This window comes from Mustela nigripes, chromosome 3, assembly GCF_022355385.1.
Source record: "Mustela nigripes isolate SB6536 chromosome 3, MUSNIG.SB6536, whole genome shotgun sequence".
Lineage (NCBI taxonomy): Eukaryota > Metazoa > Chordata > Mammalia > Carnivora > Mustelidae > Mustela > Mustela nigripes.
In genome coordinates this window covers 181,569,298-181,584,186 of record NC_081559.1, presented here as the reverse complement: position 1 = coordinate 181,584,186, position 14,889 = coordinate 181,569,298, and the positions used below count along the sequence as shown (strand labels likewise).

The 14,889-nt window shown below is 41.8% G+C and overlaps 1 protein-coding gene across 1 annotated transcript in view; it reads right to left on the bottom strand.

Annotated features, from left to right (window-relative positions):
- Nucleotides 1–14,889, bottom strand: part of FER1L6 (fer-1 like family member 6) — a 111,192-nt gene that overhangs the window by 13,571 nt on the left and 82,732 nt on the right. Inside the window, exons 32-38 of the mRNA XM_059395525.1 lie at nt 13,352–13,522; nt 10,592–10,752; nt 8,167–8,309; nt 5,626–5,714; nt 5,044–5,142; nt 2,580–2,821; nt 1,071–1,234 (exon numbers count right to left, since the gene is read on the bottom strand). Of these exons, the coding sequence (XP_059251508.1) occupies nt 1,071–1,234; nt 2,580–2,821; nt 5,044–5,142; nt 5,626–5,714; nt 8,167–8,309; nt 10,592–10,752; nt 13,352–13,522 (1,069 nt within the window). The remainder of the gene's footprint in view (nt 1–1,070; nt 1,235–2,579; nt 2,822–5,043; nt 5,143–5,625; nt 5,715–8,166; nt 8,310–10,591; nt 10,753–13,351; nt 13,523–14,889) is intronic.

The window sequence follows — 14,889 nt, the reverse complement described above, 5'->3', positions numbered from 1 at the left end:
CATCCCTCCCTCCTCTCGTTTCTTTCCCTGTGTCTTTTATACATTGACTACTGCCTGCAGAACTGGGTTGTAGACCCATCTGCCCCACTGGACTCTGAGCTGGTTGAGGGTAGAGGCCAGGCTGACTTCATCAGTGAATTTACCCATTCATCAATCAATTTCACTGACTGAGATCAGTTATGGGCTAAGCCCATGAGGACTGCAGCCTCATTCTCTTGACCCAACCTCACGCACCAGAGATTCAACTGAGAATGGCGGGAAGAGAAAATCTTCCAGAAAATATAATAAAACTAGATGCCATGGAGTCAGGCCAGCCCAGTGCAAAGAGAATCCTTGCCTCACACACACTGGGCCTCTACAACAGCAAGAGAGAACCAGGTTTGATCAGACTATTCCAACCCAGGTGTGCTTTTGCCACTGGGCACAGGAGCAGAGGGCAGAACATGCTCTCCACCAAGGGGAGGAGGCAGCATGGAAAGGGGTCACTAGTGCACTCCCGTTTCCCAACCTTGCCCATCACGTGAGTTATCTGCCGTCCCTTATGGAGGGACACTAAGAAGCCTGCAGAACTTCCTTCCCACTATTTGTGAAAGGACTAAGCATCCACAGCATGTGCCACATAGTATGGACCAGGCCAGCAATTCAGGGAAAGGGGGAAATGGCTCTCCCTGCTGCCACCCTCTCAAGGAAGTTTTAAAAGTCTGGATCCCTTTTAAAATTGAGTCCTGCATTTGAGGGTGAAGGGATGAGGTTGTTCCATTAAAATTGTACATTTGGCAAGACTTAATGCATAATTTCAAGAAATGTTGAAAAAAAAATAATAATGCCCAGGGCATAAATTCAAGCTAAGAGGTTAGAAAACCACCCTGATATAGCTATTAAATCAAGAATGCTGAAATACAGAAGCTTAATGCATTTATAAAATTGTGAAAATTCTTGCCTCTCAGCAGAACCTTTGCCCTAAAGCGCTCTGTGTCACTTCAAGGCCCTTGACGTTGACAAAGTGACTCATTCAAAGAGCATATGGCCCCTGTCTGCCCCCAACCCTGTCTTCTACCGCTGCCACTTACTGTGAGCTCCTTGCTTTTAGCAAAAGGCCACCAGCCCCGCACACGCTTTTGCTGGAATATGGAGATCTTGCTGTCCTCGCTCGCATTTTCAAACTTGGTGAGATCGCAGGCCTTGGCCGACTTGGCTGCTCGGGGGAAACTATTGAGGTTCATTTCCAGGGAGCCTGTGAAGAGATGCCTTTGATAGTCATGGAAGGGCTTTAGTATCCATCACCACCAATCACCCACCCACCCATTCATTCATTCACTCACTCACTCGTCATTCAGCCAGCACCACGGGATCACTAGCATGTACTAGGTTTGTGGGATAGAAGTATTACCTAGACATGTTTGGTGCCCTCGAGGCACCCAGTATAGCAGCAGGTAGAAGACAGGGCAGAGCTGCAATGTAGAACTTCGGGTGTTGTCACTGCTGGACATCTTGCCTACTCCCTGAGTGTGTGGAGATTATGTCCCTGTCCTCTGAGCTTTCCTCCGCCTCAGCATGAATCCACCAAAGGGAACCTCCTCCCCCAACTCACCTCCCTCTGAGTCCACTCAACTCCTCCCGGTGGAGGACTAAGTCTTACTGTCTTTGTAGCTACTGTCCAAGACCTTAGTGGGCTCTCAAGAAAGTATTTTCCATGAGTGAATATTATGGGAAATAAGATAATATTACAAGATTATTTTATCTCTCTCTCTTCAATAACCTTTCCCTATTATAGATTATTTGTTAACTGAAAGCACTTAGAGCATGTACATAAACCAGAAATTAATAGAAAAATCTTCCATAATTCCATCCCCCAAAAGGTGATCACTGCTCTACACATTTGTTCTTATCCTATGTCAGTCCTTTTTCTTTGCCTGCCTTTGACTACCCCTGCCTCTGAGTCCATATGGACATGTGTTTTGCACATTTTTTCCTACATCCTTTTTTTTCACTCAATACATCCTGTACAACTCTTCAACTCATTAAATATTCAAATATTTTAATGGCTGCTGGACTATCACTTATTGAGTGCTTACTATGGTTTTAAATTTTATTTTAAAATTACTAAATTAAATTGTATTTTATATTAAATTATATTAATTTTACATTAAATTATATTAATTATGATAATTTTATATTAAATGTAATTATATTAAATTATATTATTTTTAAAATTACATTAGATTTGAAGCCATACTTCAACCTTAGAGCTCCAAATGCTCTCTGAGGTATGTAATATTACTATCCCTGAGGAAACTGAGGTACAGAGGGGACTAGTAATGAGCTCAAAATTTAACATCTTCTTAGTGGTAAGGCAAAGATGAATTTAAGTCTGTTTGAAAACGTATCTTCTACCATTAAGATGCACCAAAACTTACTCAGCCAAACCCCTATGAATGGCTATTTGGAGTGTTTCTAATTTTTTGCTATCATAAATAGCACTGAAATTATTATCCTTGTAGCTATATCAAACCAAGCTCTCCGAAAACTGGGACAAAACCCTTAACATTAACGTGAACTTTACAAAGCCACTGGCTTACCCAGAAAGTCATCTGAGGACAGCCTTTCAAAATCCCAAACCTGGAGCACCAACACGACTGGTGTCTTACACTCCATCTTCTCTAAGGAAAAGATGTTCTCCCTCTTGGTAATGACCATTTGCTTCTCAGCTGGGAGATACTGAAATGGAAACAGGAAGCGCCAGTTGAAGTTCCCCTCGCCCGTCAGGGAGTTGTAATGCACATCGGTCTCCTGCTTGTCATCCTCCAGACCCTTTAGCCACCTGAATAAAGATAGAAAAAGAATTACACACCTGAGTCCCTGAGTACATTTTTCAGGCATCATTCTAATCGAGAGTGATTTAACTAGTTTCAGTGTGGTCACGGATAATAGTTTTTAAATTATGGTAGTTAGATTCAGATGGAAGTTTCCACTGAATCTGAAAGAGAAAAATAGGAATCAAAGGGTCTGAAAGAGAAGCGAGATAGAGACATCATTCTAAGTCAGGTTCAGGAGATGTCTTCAGCTATACTGGCGAGACCCTGAAGCCCCATGCAGTAAAGAGGGAAGACTTGGAAAATGTGAAGGGAAAGTATAATTGGAGTTTCCTCTCCCCCGAGGGCTCCTGTTAGGGTCGCACCTCTGCACTCATTACCCTGGTGGGCCTCTACAGTTGTCCTGGTTTAGACTCATGGTATCAGGCCTGTGATTGGCTCCCTCCTCACTGGTTCTGGGCCTCAAAAACCCAGCAGGCCTGCATCAACATGGCATGGAGGGTAGAAGCCTGTCTTCACCCACCTGGATTCTAATCCTGGCTGTGCTATTACTAACTGGAAAGCCCTGGATAAGCTGTCCAACCCCCCTGTGCCTCTGTTTCATCTGCAAAATGGAAGCAATGACAGTACTTAGTTCATAGTTCAAAATGTGGTTGTTCTGAAGAACTGTAAGAGGTAATAGCTGGAAGGTGCTTTGTGTACTTCAAGTTACACACAATGTTATTTCCTTTTTTCTGGTCTTCCTCTTGCATCCCCAGTATAGAGTAAGCTACCGTTAATACACTTTCCCCTAATACCTTATCCCTGGTGAATTATTGAGAAAGTAGGTGCTTTTAATTCAAACTAATTGATAATTCTGAACCACTTGCTTTTTGAAAGCAGACATTCTGTCCCCACAAGTCAGAGAAGGATCAAGACCTCCCTTGTCCCAGAGGAGTGGTACCACTTAGAGTATGGATGCAATTATTTAGGTAAAGATGGTGCTCACTCAGCCAATATATATGTGGTATCTATTATGAGGCAAGGAGTGTGCTAGTTGCTAGAGGAGTAATGGGAACACACAGAGGTGGTCCTTGCCTTCATAGAGCTACAGCTACAGAGGGAAGGGGTTGGAGAAATTGGGGGAGAAGAGGCAGAAGTCAGCAGCAAGCGAGGTACAAGGGCCCTGTGGTGTGATGGTGCATTCTAATGTGGGAAGGAAGTTCAGCATGACTAGAGAGCACAAAGCAAGGAAGATTGAGGTGGGCCTGGAGAGATAGGAGGGGCTAGTCAGATAGGACATTTTAGGACATATTAGGGATCTAGATCTTCAGCCAAAGAAAATAGGATGTCACTAAAAGGTTTAAAGTATAGGACTGGTTTGATCAGATTGTGTTTTGAAAAGATAACCCATGTTTCAACATACAGAACAAGTTACAGGAGGCAAGAGTGAGTACAGACAGAGCAATCCACATGGCACCCCAGTGGCCTCAGCAAGAAATAATGGAGGGGAAAACTATGGCGGTGGTGTGTAAAGATGGAAATGGACAGTGAGGATGGCTATTTGGTAAGCCAAATGGATAGGATTCAATGGAAAGCTAGAAATAGAGCCAATGAAGAAGAGGCTTCCCTGTTTGGGGAAGGCAAAGATATACCAAAAGGAAGCTGAGATGAGTTCACTACTTCTGAGATGGGTTTTATCCAAGGGGTCATGTTTGAATCAGTTTTGCTTCTGATTCTCTACCACCTCATCTGCCTCCATGACTAGGGGCTCAAAGGGCCGCATTTGTGATGAGAGAGACAGAGAGAATGCGTCGTTTCCCGAGTCCTAGGTTGACATCTTTCCTATCAGTAGAACTAGCAAAGAGTAAGGTGCAACTTTGAGCTTCTCTCTTCATCTTACAACCTTCCTAACACTGAATCTCTCATCAGTTGCTTTACACCTCTCTACTTGTTTGAGCTGTAAAGGTATTTTGAATGCCACTCAAAAAGCTTAGGTACCCAACATTTAATGGAAAAAGATGTTGATATAATAAAATTTTCTCACAAAAATATTTTCATAAGATAATAATCCTAGCAAAATAACCAAATAATATTTGAAAAGAAAGTGACCTTATCTACCAAGGTGAATAAGATGGGCTTCCTCTGTAGGAGGTGGGTGGAGTGCTTTCCATGAGGCATAGCTTCAGTTTGGGGTTAAAGAGAGGAGGAGGGGAAGAAGAGGGGACATGGAGTTTGTTGATGATCTTACCCTTTCACATAAATATCACTTGATTTTTGTCCTGTGAAGATATTCTCATCCTCTAAAATGACATCTTCAGTGTTCCAGATAGTCACTCTCAATTCATATCTGGGATGAAGGAAGGCAGCATTAGGCTGAAGACCTTGAAAGCAGAGTTAGCCGGTGTGTATGGGATTCTGATAGTGCTGTGAGTCAGTAAGCTTCCTCAACTTTACCAAGTTCAAAAATATCAACACTTAAGTTCTTGGCTCCATCAAAACCAAGTGTCCTATTGGAATCACCAAAGACATGAAGTTCTCTGAGCAGAAATTGCTTCCATTAGCTGACATTTTTCAGGTTGTTGCAGAATGCTGAAGCGCAGTGGCCCCTACATAAAACAGGGGCCAGCATTTTCAACCATCACTACTGTTACAATTACTACCACTCATCCCTGTGGTAAATGGCCAGATGGGAAGTGAGAGATGATTATCAGGTGTCAGCTGATTTATGTAATTGACACTACAATGCAACAATTATTATAATTGATTAACTGTCAAGATCTTTTAGTTGGCTACCGTAGTCATAGGCTGCCATAGGCTGCAGCTGACTTACCCTTTTGGCTGCCTTGGTGATATGTCAACAGGAGGTCCAGGTGGAGGCATGTCTTTGGGAAACATGTCCACCCACATCTGCAGGCGGCCCTGGTTAAGAAAAGAAGATCCCCTTTAACTTTGCTGGGGTATCACGTGGGCAACTGATCATTCGTGGTTTTAACAGATCCTTTTACTAGAAAAGGATATTAGATATATATCACATCATATCTTATCATATGGATATTATTCATATTATACATGCTTAGGATATTGGTTGACAAAGACAGAACTTGTGTTTTTATTAAGAATTAGTCAGGACATATGTTAAGAGCAGGTGATAGGCAAGCAAACCCTCACTGAGCACTTACTATGTGGTAGACACAATGCGATGCACTTGAAAAAACATATCAATTCTCCCAATATCCCCAATGGGTGGATATTATTATTCCTACTACAGATGGGAAAATATCTTGCCCGTGCTTATACAGACAATATGTAGCAGAGTCTGGCTTCAACCCTTGTCTGCTGACTCTGCATTTTCTATAAATCCCTAAGGATTAAAAAAATAATATTATCTGTCAGAAGTATCATGCTTCATTGTTTTTAATGCACTTTAATATCATTATCTCGGTAACTGCTTAGCCCAGCTATATTTCTGTGGTACACATCAAAAGAAACGGAGGCTTAGAGCAGCCAAAGAAATGATATGGGTCTTATGGCTAATTAATGTCAGAATAAGGCCTCCCATTCACTGTTTTGGATTCCATACATCAGAATTTAACCTGCTGCAAGGGATCCGAGTGCCCATGTGGGGAGAAGGCCCAGTGGATTCAATGCTCAGCTCTGTTGTGTTCATTCTAAGTACTCCATGAGCTCAGACAAGAAGGTAAGAGATCAACAAAGCCTGTGATGGTCAGGGGAAATTTTATATGAAGGAAGTGGGGTTCCCAACCAGAGCAGGGAGGATCTGTAGGATTTGGGGGAGGGGGAGGCTTTGGCTAGAAAATACAAGGGCTTTCATAGGGAAGGGACAATTTAATCAAAAAGTATATCATTTGGGAAGAGAAGAAGGAATTAGTGAGGATTTAATCCTAGAGTCTCTAAAAAGATATTAACATTCGCTTGTAACCAAAAAGCCACATGGTAAAATGAAGGATACCAATAACCCAAAGCTTTTAAACATTTGGTAGTGAAATTCAGGAACCAGTCATAGGCTTCTACATCTGATAAAAACTATCCTTTCAAGGCACTCTCCCACACCTGCTATCACTATTTTTATGCCCTAACGCTACTGAGATAGCAGTGTGGGTATTCCTGCCCCATTGGAGTCAAGCTCCTGTGTTTTGCCCAAGTGACACCGGGAGTGAGTCCAGGGCTAGGACAGGACTAAAACTCAAACTCCTGGGTGAAATCCCATTTAACTACTAACAGCTGAGTAACTTTGAGCAAGTTACTTAACTCTCTGAACCTCAATTTCTTCATCTTAAAAACAAGGATCATAATAAGTACACCATGAGGCTATGTTAGGGAGTAACAGGTGACCATACATCTTTATTTGTGTAGGAAAACCCTGGTGGTGCCCCTCCTAAATATTAATAGCAGTGCCTCTTATTCTTGAAATGGCCATCATTTGGATCAACAAATCTACAATCATCCTAACTAGATAATTTACATAAAGGGCTTAGTATTTAAGTACTTATTAATTTAGGTACATATAATTAATAAGTACATATCAAGAAGGCTCTTAATAAAGTTGATCTTCTCTTTACTTCTAACTCATAACCCGGATCTCTGGTTATTTTTTCCACACAGCTTCCTCTAGTCAGTCCTTTAAAATAAGTCATCATCTACTGCTTCCCTGGGAAAACTAATGGACTGGGAAATGAGTTTCCCTGGGAAAATTCATGGGGTTACTGATAGATTTTGGACAATGTCTTGGGCATGTCAGATGGATTTTGAAGTTTCTCAAATAACAGAATTCTTTCAAAAGAGTGTGATAACTTAGGGCGCCTGGGTGGCTCAGTCAGTTAAACATCTGCCTTCAGCTCAGGTCATGATGCCAGGGTCCTGGGGCGGAGCCCCACACTGGGCTCCTTGCTCTGCAGAGAGCCTGCTTCTCCCTCTCCCTCGGCTACTCCCCTGCTTGTGCCTTCTCTCTCTGTCAAAAAATAAAATCTTTAAAAAAGAGGAGTGTGATAACTCAAATCCATTAAAAGGCAAAAAGCACTAAATTTAACTCTGTTTTGAGGGTAGACTTTCTCAACCTCAACATTGTTGATATTTGGAGCTGACTAATTCTCTGTTGTGGGAGGCTGGCTACGCAGTGTGGGCTGTTTGGTTGCATCTCTGACCACTTCCTGCTAGATGCCAGCAGCATCCCCACACACTTGAGACAACCAAAAAATATGTCCAGGCATTGCTAAAGTCTGGGACAGGGAGGCAAAACTGTCCCTGGTTGAGAGCAATTACCCTAAGGCACACAAGAGAGACTTTTAGAGATAAAGTCCTATTCCTTGGGGATGAAAACTCCTATTGGGTCCAGAACAGTCTCAGCCACTACCTGCTCCATTCCTGGCTTATTCTTGTGGTACAGCGGCCGAGTTTCTATGTGCTCAGGAACCAGCTTACACCCAACCTCTGGTATATCCCCCCACGAGTGTAAAACCCTGAGGGCCAGGTGCTCATAAGACTCCACCGTCTCATCTGCAAGGAAGAAAGAAAAATAAAGACATTCATCAGCTATAGGTTCCCCTAATGGAACAGTGATGGGCTGTCAGGTGCACTTTTAAACACTCCCTTAAGGTTAAATTTAAATGCAGTGAGGCACAGGGAGAGAGCAAAACCACAAAAGAGAAAAAGGACAGTAAGAGAGTGGAGTTGGGGGATGGGAAAAAGACAGGAGGTTTAGAGAGCAGGAAGGGAGATGGGTTGACAAGATGACCAGAGAGCAGTCAAAGTCTCAGAGCCTAGGGCTCCATTTGCCCCTTGAATCAGATTCCTCTAGAGCCTGTGAATAGCAAGTGTGCTTTGAGATACTGGAAAGGGTATATTTCTTGGAGATATAAGACTGTTTGCGAATGCCATAGTGTGACAGGGCCTACTGGATCTGGATTGTCCCAAACAAGGCAGCGAAATCTGCACAGTATGTTCAAGGAGGTTTTCTCTCTCCTTATTGTTGTTCCTTCCCACCAACACACTTGCTCATAGGAAAGGTTCTCAGATCTGCCATCCTACCAAAGAAGACCATACATAATAAAAACTACTGGTAGAAAAAGTACGTATAAACATAACACAAAAATTGTTGGAAAAAATCAAATCTTTTTGATAAAGTTTAGAATGGCCGAATTTGACATAGGGATGTTGAGTTTAGTTTTAAACCAACCCCCCACGACAGACACAATCTCTCAATAACAATAATAACAACCAGTAAAAGTTGATGGGGATGAGCACATAATCAGTGAACTAAATCTTCTGTATTGCATGGACCACTGGGTATTGTACATAAACAGTGAATCTTGGAACACTGCATCAAAAACGAATGATGAAGTGTGTAAACCTGGTGATTCACAGACCTGTACCCCTGGGGATAAAAATATATGTTTATAAAAAATAAAAAATTAAAAAAAAAATTAAAAAAAAAATAAATAAATAAAAAAATAAAAAATTAAAAAAAAAAACCAAAAAACGAATGATGTATTTTATGGTAACTAACACAGTAAAAATTAATTAATTAATTAATACTTTAAAAACCTAAAAAAGAAAGTAAATCTTCTATTGTAAAGTTTAATCAGTTCTTGACTGATGGAAATGAACATCATTTCAGATTCTTGGTGGTCAAAAAAGAAAAAAAATGGTTTCATCATAAAATGTAGAGTATTGACAAAGGAATTAAATTGGCCTAATAGAGTATATTGTGAAAAAATATTTTGTTCAAGAGAAATTCATTAGTATGTCATTAATACACAATTTAAATGGTCATTATTTAGTGTGCAAAAAACCTTTGAGAGGTTCTTGGCGTCAAAATAACAAGGCAGGAAGAAATTTTGGTGTCGAAGTGGTGGGATCAACATAACAGTGTGAAAACATCCAGTGATATGTCCTTATCTGGGTGGTTTGTACTGGAACCTACGAACCTATGTTTTGCACATGTATACTCCTACACCTGCTGATTTGCATCAAGTGGATGGGAGTAGCATTATAAGGCTGGCTACGCAGTGTGGGCTGTTTGGTTGCATCTCTGACCACTTCCCGCTAGATGCCAGCAGCATCTACCAGTATTTGTATTGTGAAAGTAAAGTTAAGGTGGCTTTTTTTCTCATCCTCAATTTTATGAAACTCCGTCTGGGATCTTGTGGGTATGTCCCATGAGGCTTATATGGAAAATCTGCTTCTTGGTGCTAAAATAAGAATTGTTGGTATCACATCAGTGGGGGGTAATTTGGGCTGTGTCTAATGATTTATTTTATATCATATTCATTTTAAGGTTACTGCCTACGTTGCAATACAACAATCCTATTTCTGTGATATACACTACAGAACTATCAGAAATGTGCAAATATATGTATAAGGGAGTTCACCATATCGTAGTGTCACTACAAAAAACAATGAACACAAGGTACATAAGTGACACAGCCATAAAAAGGAGTATTATCAATGACAGTCTCAAAGAACAAAGAAAATCATCATAACTTTTTGGAAATAGAAAAAACAGGATACAAAACTGTATATGGCACACTTCCAATTGTGTCACACATGCACACACACACACACACACACACAGTATGGAGATATACTAGCAAGCAGCATGCTTTTCTCTGAATTGGGGGATTCTGAGTGATTTTCATTATCATCCTTTCTTGTCCAAATTTTCTGCCAGGGGCATGATTACTGTACAATAGTTGGCCACTCTCCCCCGCCACAAATACGACCAGAAGCACGCTTTTCAAAATGAAAGCAACGTCAGCAGGATGTGTTGTGGGAGTTACCAGTGTCCTCCTCCGTAAAGACCGTTTTTCCAGAAAAGACCTGATTTCCTATCTCTATTTTCCCAGGATGAAAGTAGGGTCCATCCAGCTTGTTGTCTTTGCAGAGCTTTGTGAGGATTTCAGTGGGTTTGGATGTGTCTCTCCAGGCGTTGTATCCTTCTCTGAAAAGAGAGGGAAGGATGGGTGGGGTGAGGCCTGGCTTCCCCTGGGAGGACACACTTAAAAGTAGCTATTAAAGGGACCACCTAAGTGTGATCAGTGGTTTCCTTCAGATTTCTTGCCATTCTATGCACTTCGGGCTAATGTTTTTTTTTTTTTTTTCTTTTGTTTTCTCTCTTTTCTGGTTAATACCTCTGCGTCTGCATGCCTGAATGAAAGGCAAGACTTCTGAGTAGCACGACAGAAAAAATGCTTTGCTGATAGTTGTTCTGTGTGTGTGTGTTTTAAAGAAATGTACCTTAAAACAAAAACTGAAATGACACCCACATAACATAAAATGAACCAGTTCAGTGGCATATAGTACATTCATAATGCTGTAAAAGCACTACCTCTACCTAGTTCCAAAAATTGTTCATCACCCCGAAAGAAAACCTGGACCCATTAAGTGGTTGCTCCTTATTCCGCGCCCCCCCTCCCCGACTTTGGCAGTCAACTGTCTGCTTTCTGTTGGTCGGATTTCTTTGCATGCAGTTCCTCTTAATTTCATTCTGTCCCTTGCAAAAGAGCCATCTGACTGTTATTTCTAAGAAGAAAGCCTAGATCAGGCTTTCAATTACTCTACTTCTTTCCTCCCCTCCCCTCCCCCACCAAAATCATATCAGAGACTCACGTCACAGGTGGAGAGTCTAGATGTGCTGTTTCTCCAATCAGTGATTTTCCTAGTGGTTCTTTTCTAAATCTTTCCAACCCCTTCCTCCTTTAAACACTAGCTGTTTGGTTAAAAAATAGTAAGTTACGATGAAATGCTCCCCATGAGCCATGACCAAGACAAGCATGGACTTCTCTGCTCACTGGGACACAGGATTCACCAGAACTTAATTTATTTAAGTACTTCAATAAATCAAAACATAACTATGAAGCAGTGTTCAATGTTCCTACCTTGTGCCAGAGACATGAGGACCCTGAAAAGTTCATCCGAGCCATGCCCAGAGCCACACATACACAGGCTTCCCCCAAAACAGGTGCTTTGGTTTTCATTTTGGTGTTGTTTGTTTGCTTGTTTGTTTGCTCTCAACTATTTAAAAAAATTTACTGAACAAAGTTTACAGCTCCCTTGACTATACTGTTCTGCTCCCTGGCAGTTCCACTGTCAGAAATTCTTCTAGGGGCCCCTGGGTGGCTCAGTGGGTTAAAGCCTCTGCCTTTGGCTCAGGTCATGGTCTCAGAGTCCTGGGATTAAGCCCCATATTGGCTTCTCAGCTCAGCAGGGAGCCTGCTTCCCCCTCTCTCTCTGCCTGCCTCTCTGCCTACTTGTGATCTCTGTCTGTCAAATAAATAAATAAAATCTTTTAAAAAGAAAGAAAGAAAGAAAGAAAGAAATCCTTCTGAACAGAAGAGGCACCATCTTTGCCTGGACTTCCTCCCCTGACTTTAGAGTGAGAACAATGCGTCATTCTCTGAATGGCACTTTCTCTGTTACTTAGGAATGTAAACACCTAAGGGGGCTTTTACATTCACATGAGTCCCCAAAACCAAACTGGATTTCTAGGCTACCAAAATAATGATTTCAAGAAATACTTAAAGACACTACAGAATGCTTAAGATACAGGGATAGTTGTAAGACGCAGCTTACAAAAATGACATGGGTAGTGTGAGCCAACTTCAAGGGAAAACAGCACAGAAAAAAAAAAATCCAAAGGAAATAATTAAGAAATTTTTATGTAAGTTATGTCTGGGTAGAATAATTTGAGCATAATTTTGTACTTCCTGTATTTCCTCAATTTTCTGCAATGAATATACATTATTTTATATTCAAGAAAAGCATTTCTAAAATTATACCATGGAAATCTAATGAATTTTTAAAAACTTTTCCTGGCTGAAATTCTTAAGATTTTTATTTTTTTTTTCTTAAGGTATCAGATAAAATACACTTAAAAAAATAAAGCTAGTAGTCTATATTTTAAAATGAAGCAGGGGGTGCCTGGGTAGCTCAGTCAGTTAAGCCACTTGCCTTTGGCTCAGGTCATGATCTTGGGGTCCTGGAATTGAGCCCCACATGAGGCTCCCTGCTCAGTGAGGAGTCTGCTTCTCCCTCTCTCCTCTCCCTGATCATGTGTGTGCTCTCTCTCAACTACATAAATAAAATCTTTCAAAAATTTTTTTTTGATGAAGCAGGATTCAAAATCATTGTAAAGAGTGAGAGCTGGTCCATTCCTTCCTGTTTGTAAGATGAGGATAACAACTCAGTGGGTTTTGAGAGAACTGAATGAAGTACAGTGTTCAGTATATCATAAGTACACGTGAGTGTTCATTATAATTCACTGGGATATTGGGATTTGTGTACTAGTAATCATTCTTCTTCTAATACCACTCTTCGCCAGGAAATTCTGCCCACCCAGCCTCCCCCTTTAAGTGGATGTGTAAGAGCTCTTGACTCTTGAAGAACCTGATCTGGGTTCTAAATCAGTGCCTCCCCAGCCCCAACCACCCTGCAGGAAATAGTTTTCCCAAACAGCCCTGCTGACCTAGAAAGTCTGTGAGACATTCAAGCAGAGTCTGGGCTGGCCCGGCAGTGCTCCCCTGTCCCCAGGAAGTACTTACATCTCATACTGGCTCTGCAAGCCACAGATGGCTCGGTGTCTGCTATAAAAACGGTTCTCCAGGTCAATCCTGGTCTCCCCAATGAGGTCATCTGTCCCGATCAGGTCATGGTCGTAGATCAGGATGGAGAGCAGAGAGTCCTTTGGGAATGTGGCCTGGATCTCAAATGACCTGTGGTCCAAGTAGAGGCATTAGGAATCTACAACATCTGGCTACATGGGGAACATCTCCCTGGTCTGCTTCTAGCTAGCCTGCAGTTCATAGGAACTCACTAAACACTCAGCAATGCAGTGAATACTTAGTAGATATTTATTTGGTTTAGTGTTTCATTGAGACTCTATTTCCAATTCTGCTGTCAATTTCCAGTAGCCAATAATCCCCTCTTCTGTGGACCACGTCCCACAGTCTTCATCTAGGTGGGTATGAAAAACCTGGGGGGTTGGTCTCCAGCAGAACTGATTTCCAATTTTGGATGTGAATCTGCACCTTCCTGGGTATAAAACTTTGGGAAAGTTATTTCATCCCGCTCAGCCTCCTTATGTGTAAATGGGGATCAAGATGTCTTCTTTATAATATAGCAAGATCGGTAAGTGTGAGATCGTTTATACAAAGTGTACATCTAGCTTGCAAGTATTCAACTGGTGCCCAATAAATTACCATTCCCTTTCCCCTCCCTTGTTACTTCATGGGGGGATGTCAGCTGAGTTTGTTTTAAATGGAAAGCCTTTTGAAGACGGAAAATCCCGAAAACAGAATTGCAGCACTGCAATGCCATCTCAACAAAATTCTGAGCTCCTCAACCATGAGACCTGCCTCCCTCATCTCTGCATTGCTGGAGCCCTGGCTTCCCCTGCACAGAGTAAGCAATGAATGTTTCCCTGAACTGGAAAGGATCTCAGGAATCACTGTATCCAACCCCTTCATTTCGCAGTAGGGAAACTGAAATCCAGAGAGCAGAAGTGACTTGTCTGGACCATAAAGCAGGCCGAACTAGGGTAAGTACCAGGTCCCTGACCCCGCTAGTTCTGAGCTCTTTCCATGATACCACATCAGGGCAAGGTGTTGAAAGGAAAAGCAGTGCTGTGGGATTTCCTGGCACAATGCGTTATCCGTGCTGCTGAGCATTACAGAAGACCGTTAAGGAGGGCACCTGTACCGCTGGGCACTGGACGCTGTATGTAAGGGAGGAATCACTGAATTCTACACCTGAAACTAATATTGTACTGTATGTTAACTTGCTGGAATGTAAATAAAATAATAATAATAATAACAACAAAGTAGGAGGAAAAAAAGAAGTTAATTCTGAGTGAATTTAGGGAAATATCTTCTTGAAAAGAAAATAAAAAGGACACCAGTGTTCTCCAGCTCTTCCCAACTCCAGCTGCCCTGGGACAGGTGTGGTGGGCCGACCTGTGAGCGAGGGACTGTGAGGAGGGAGAATGGAAGGCCCATGATTTCCCTCCATGTCTGCAGGCCTGTCTGGGCTGCTACCCTTGTGGTCAGACCCACTTAGCCCCGGCTCTCACTCTCCAGTGGCA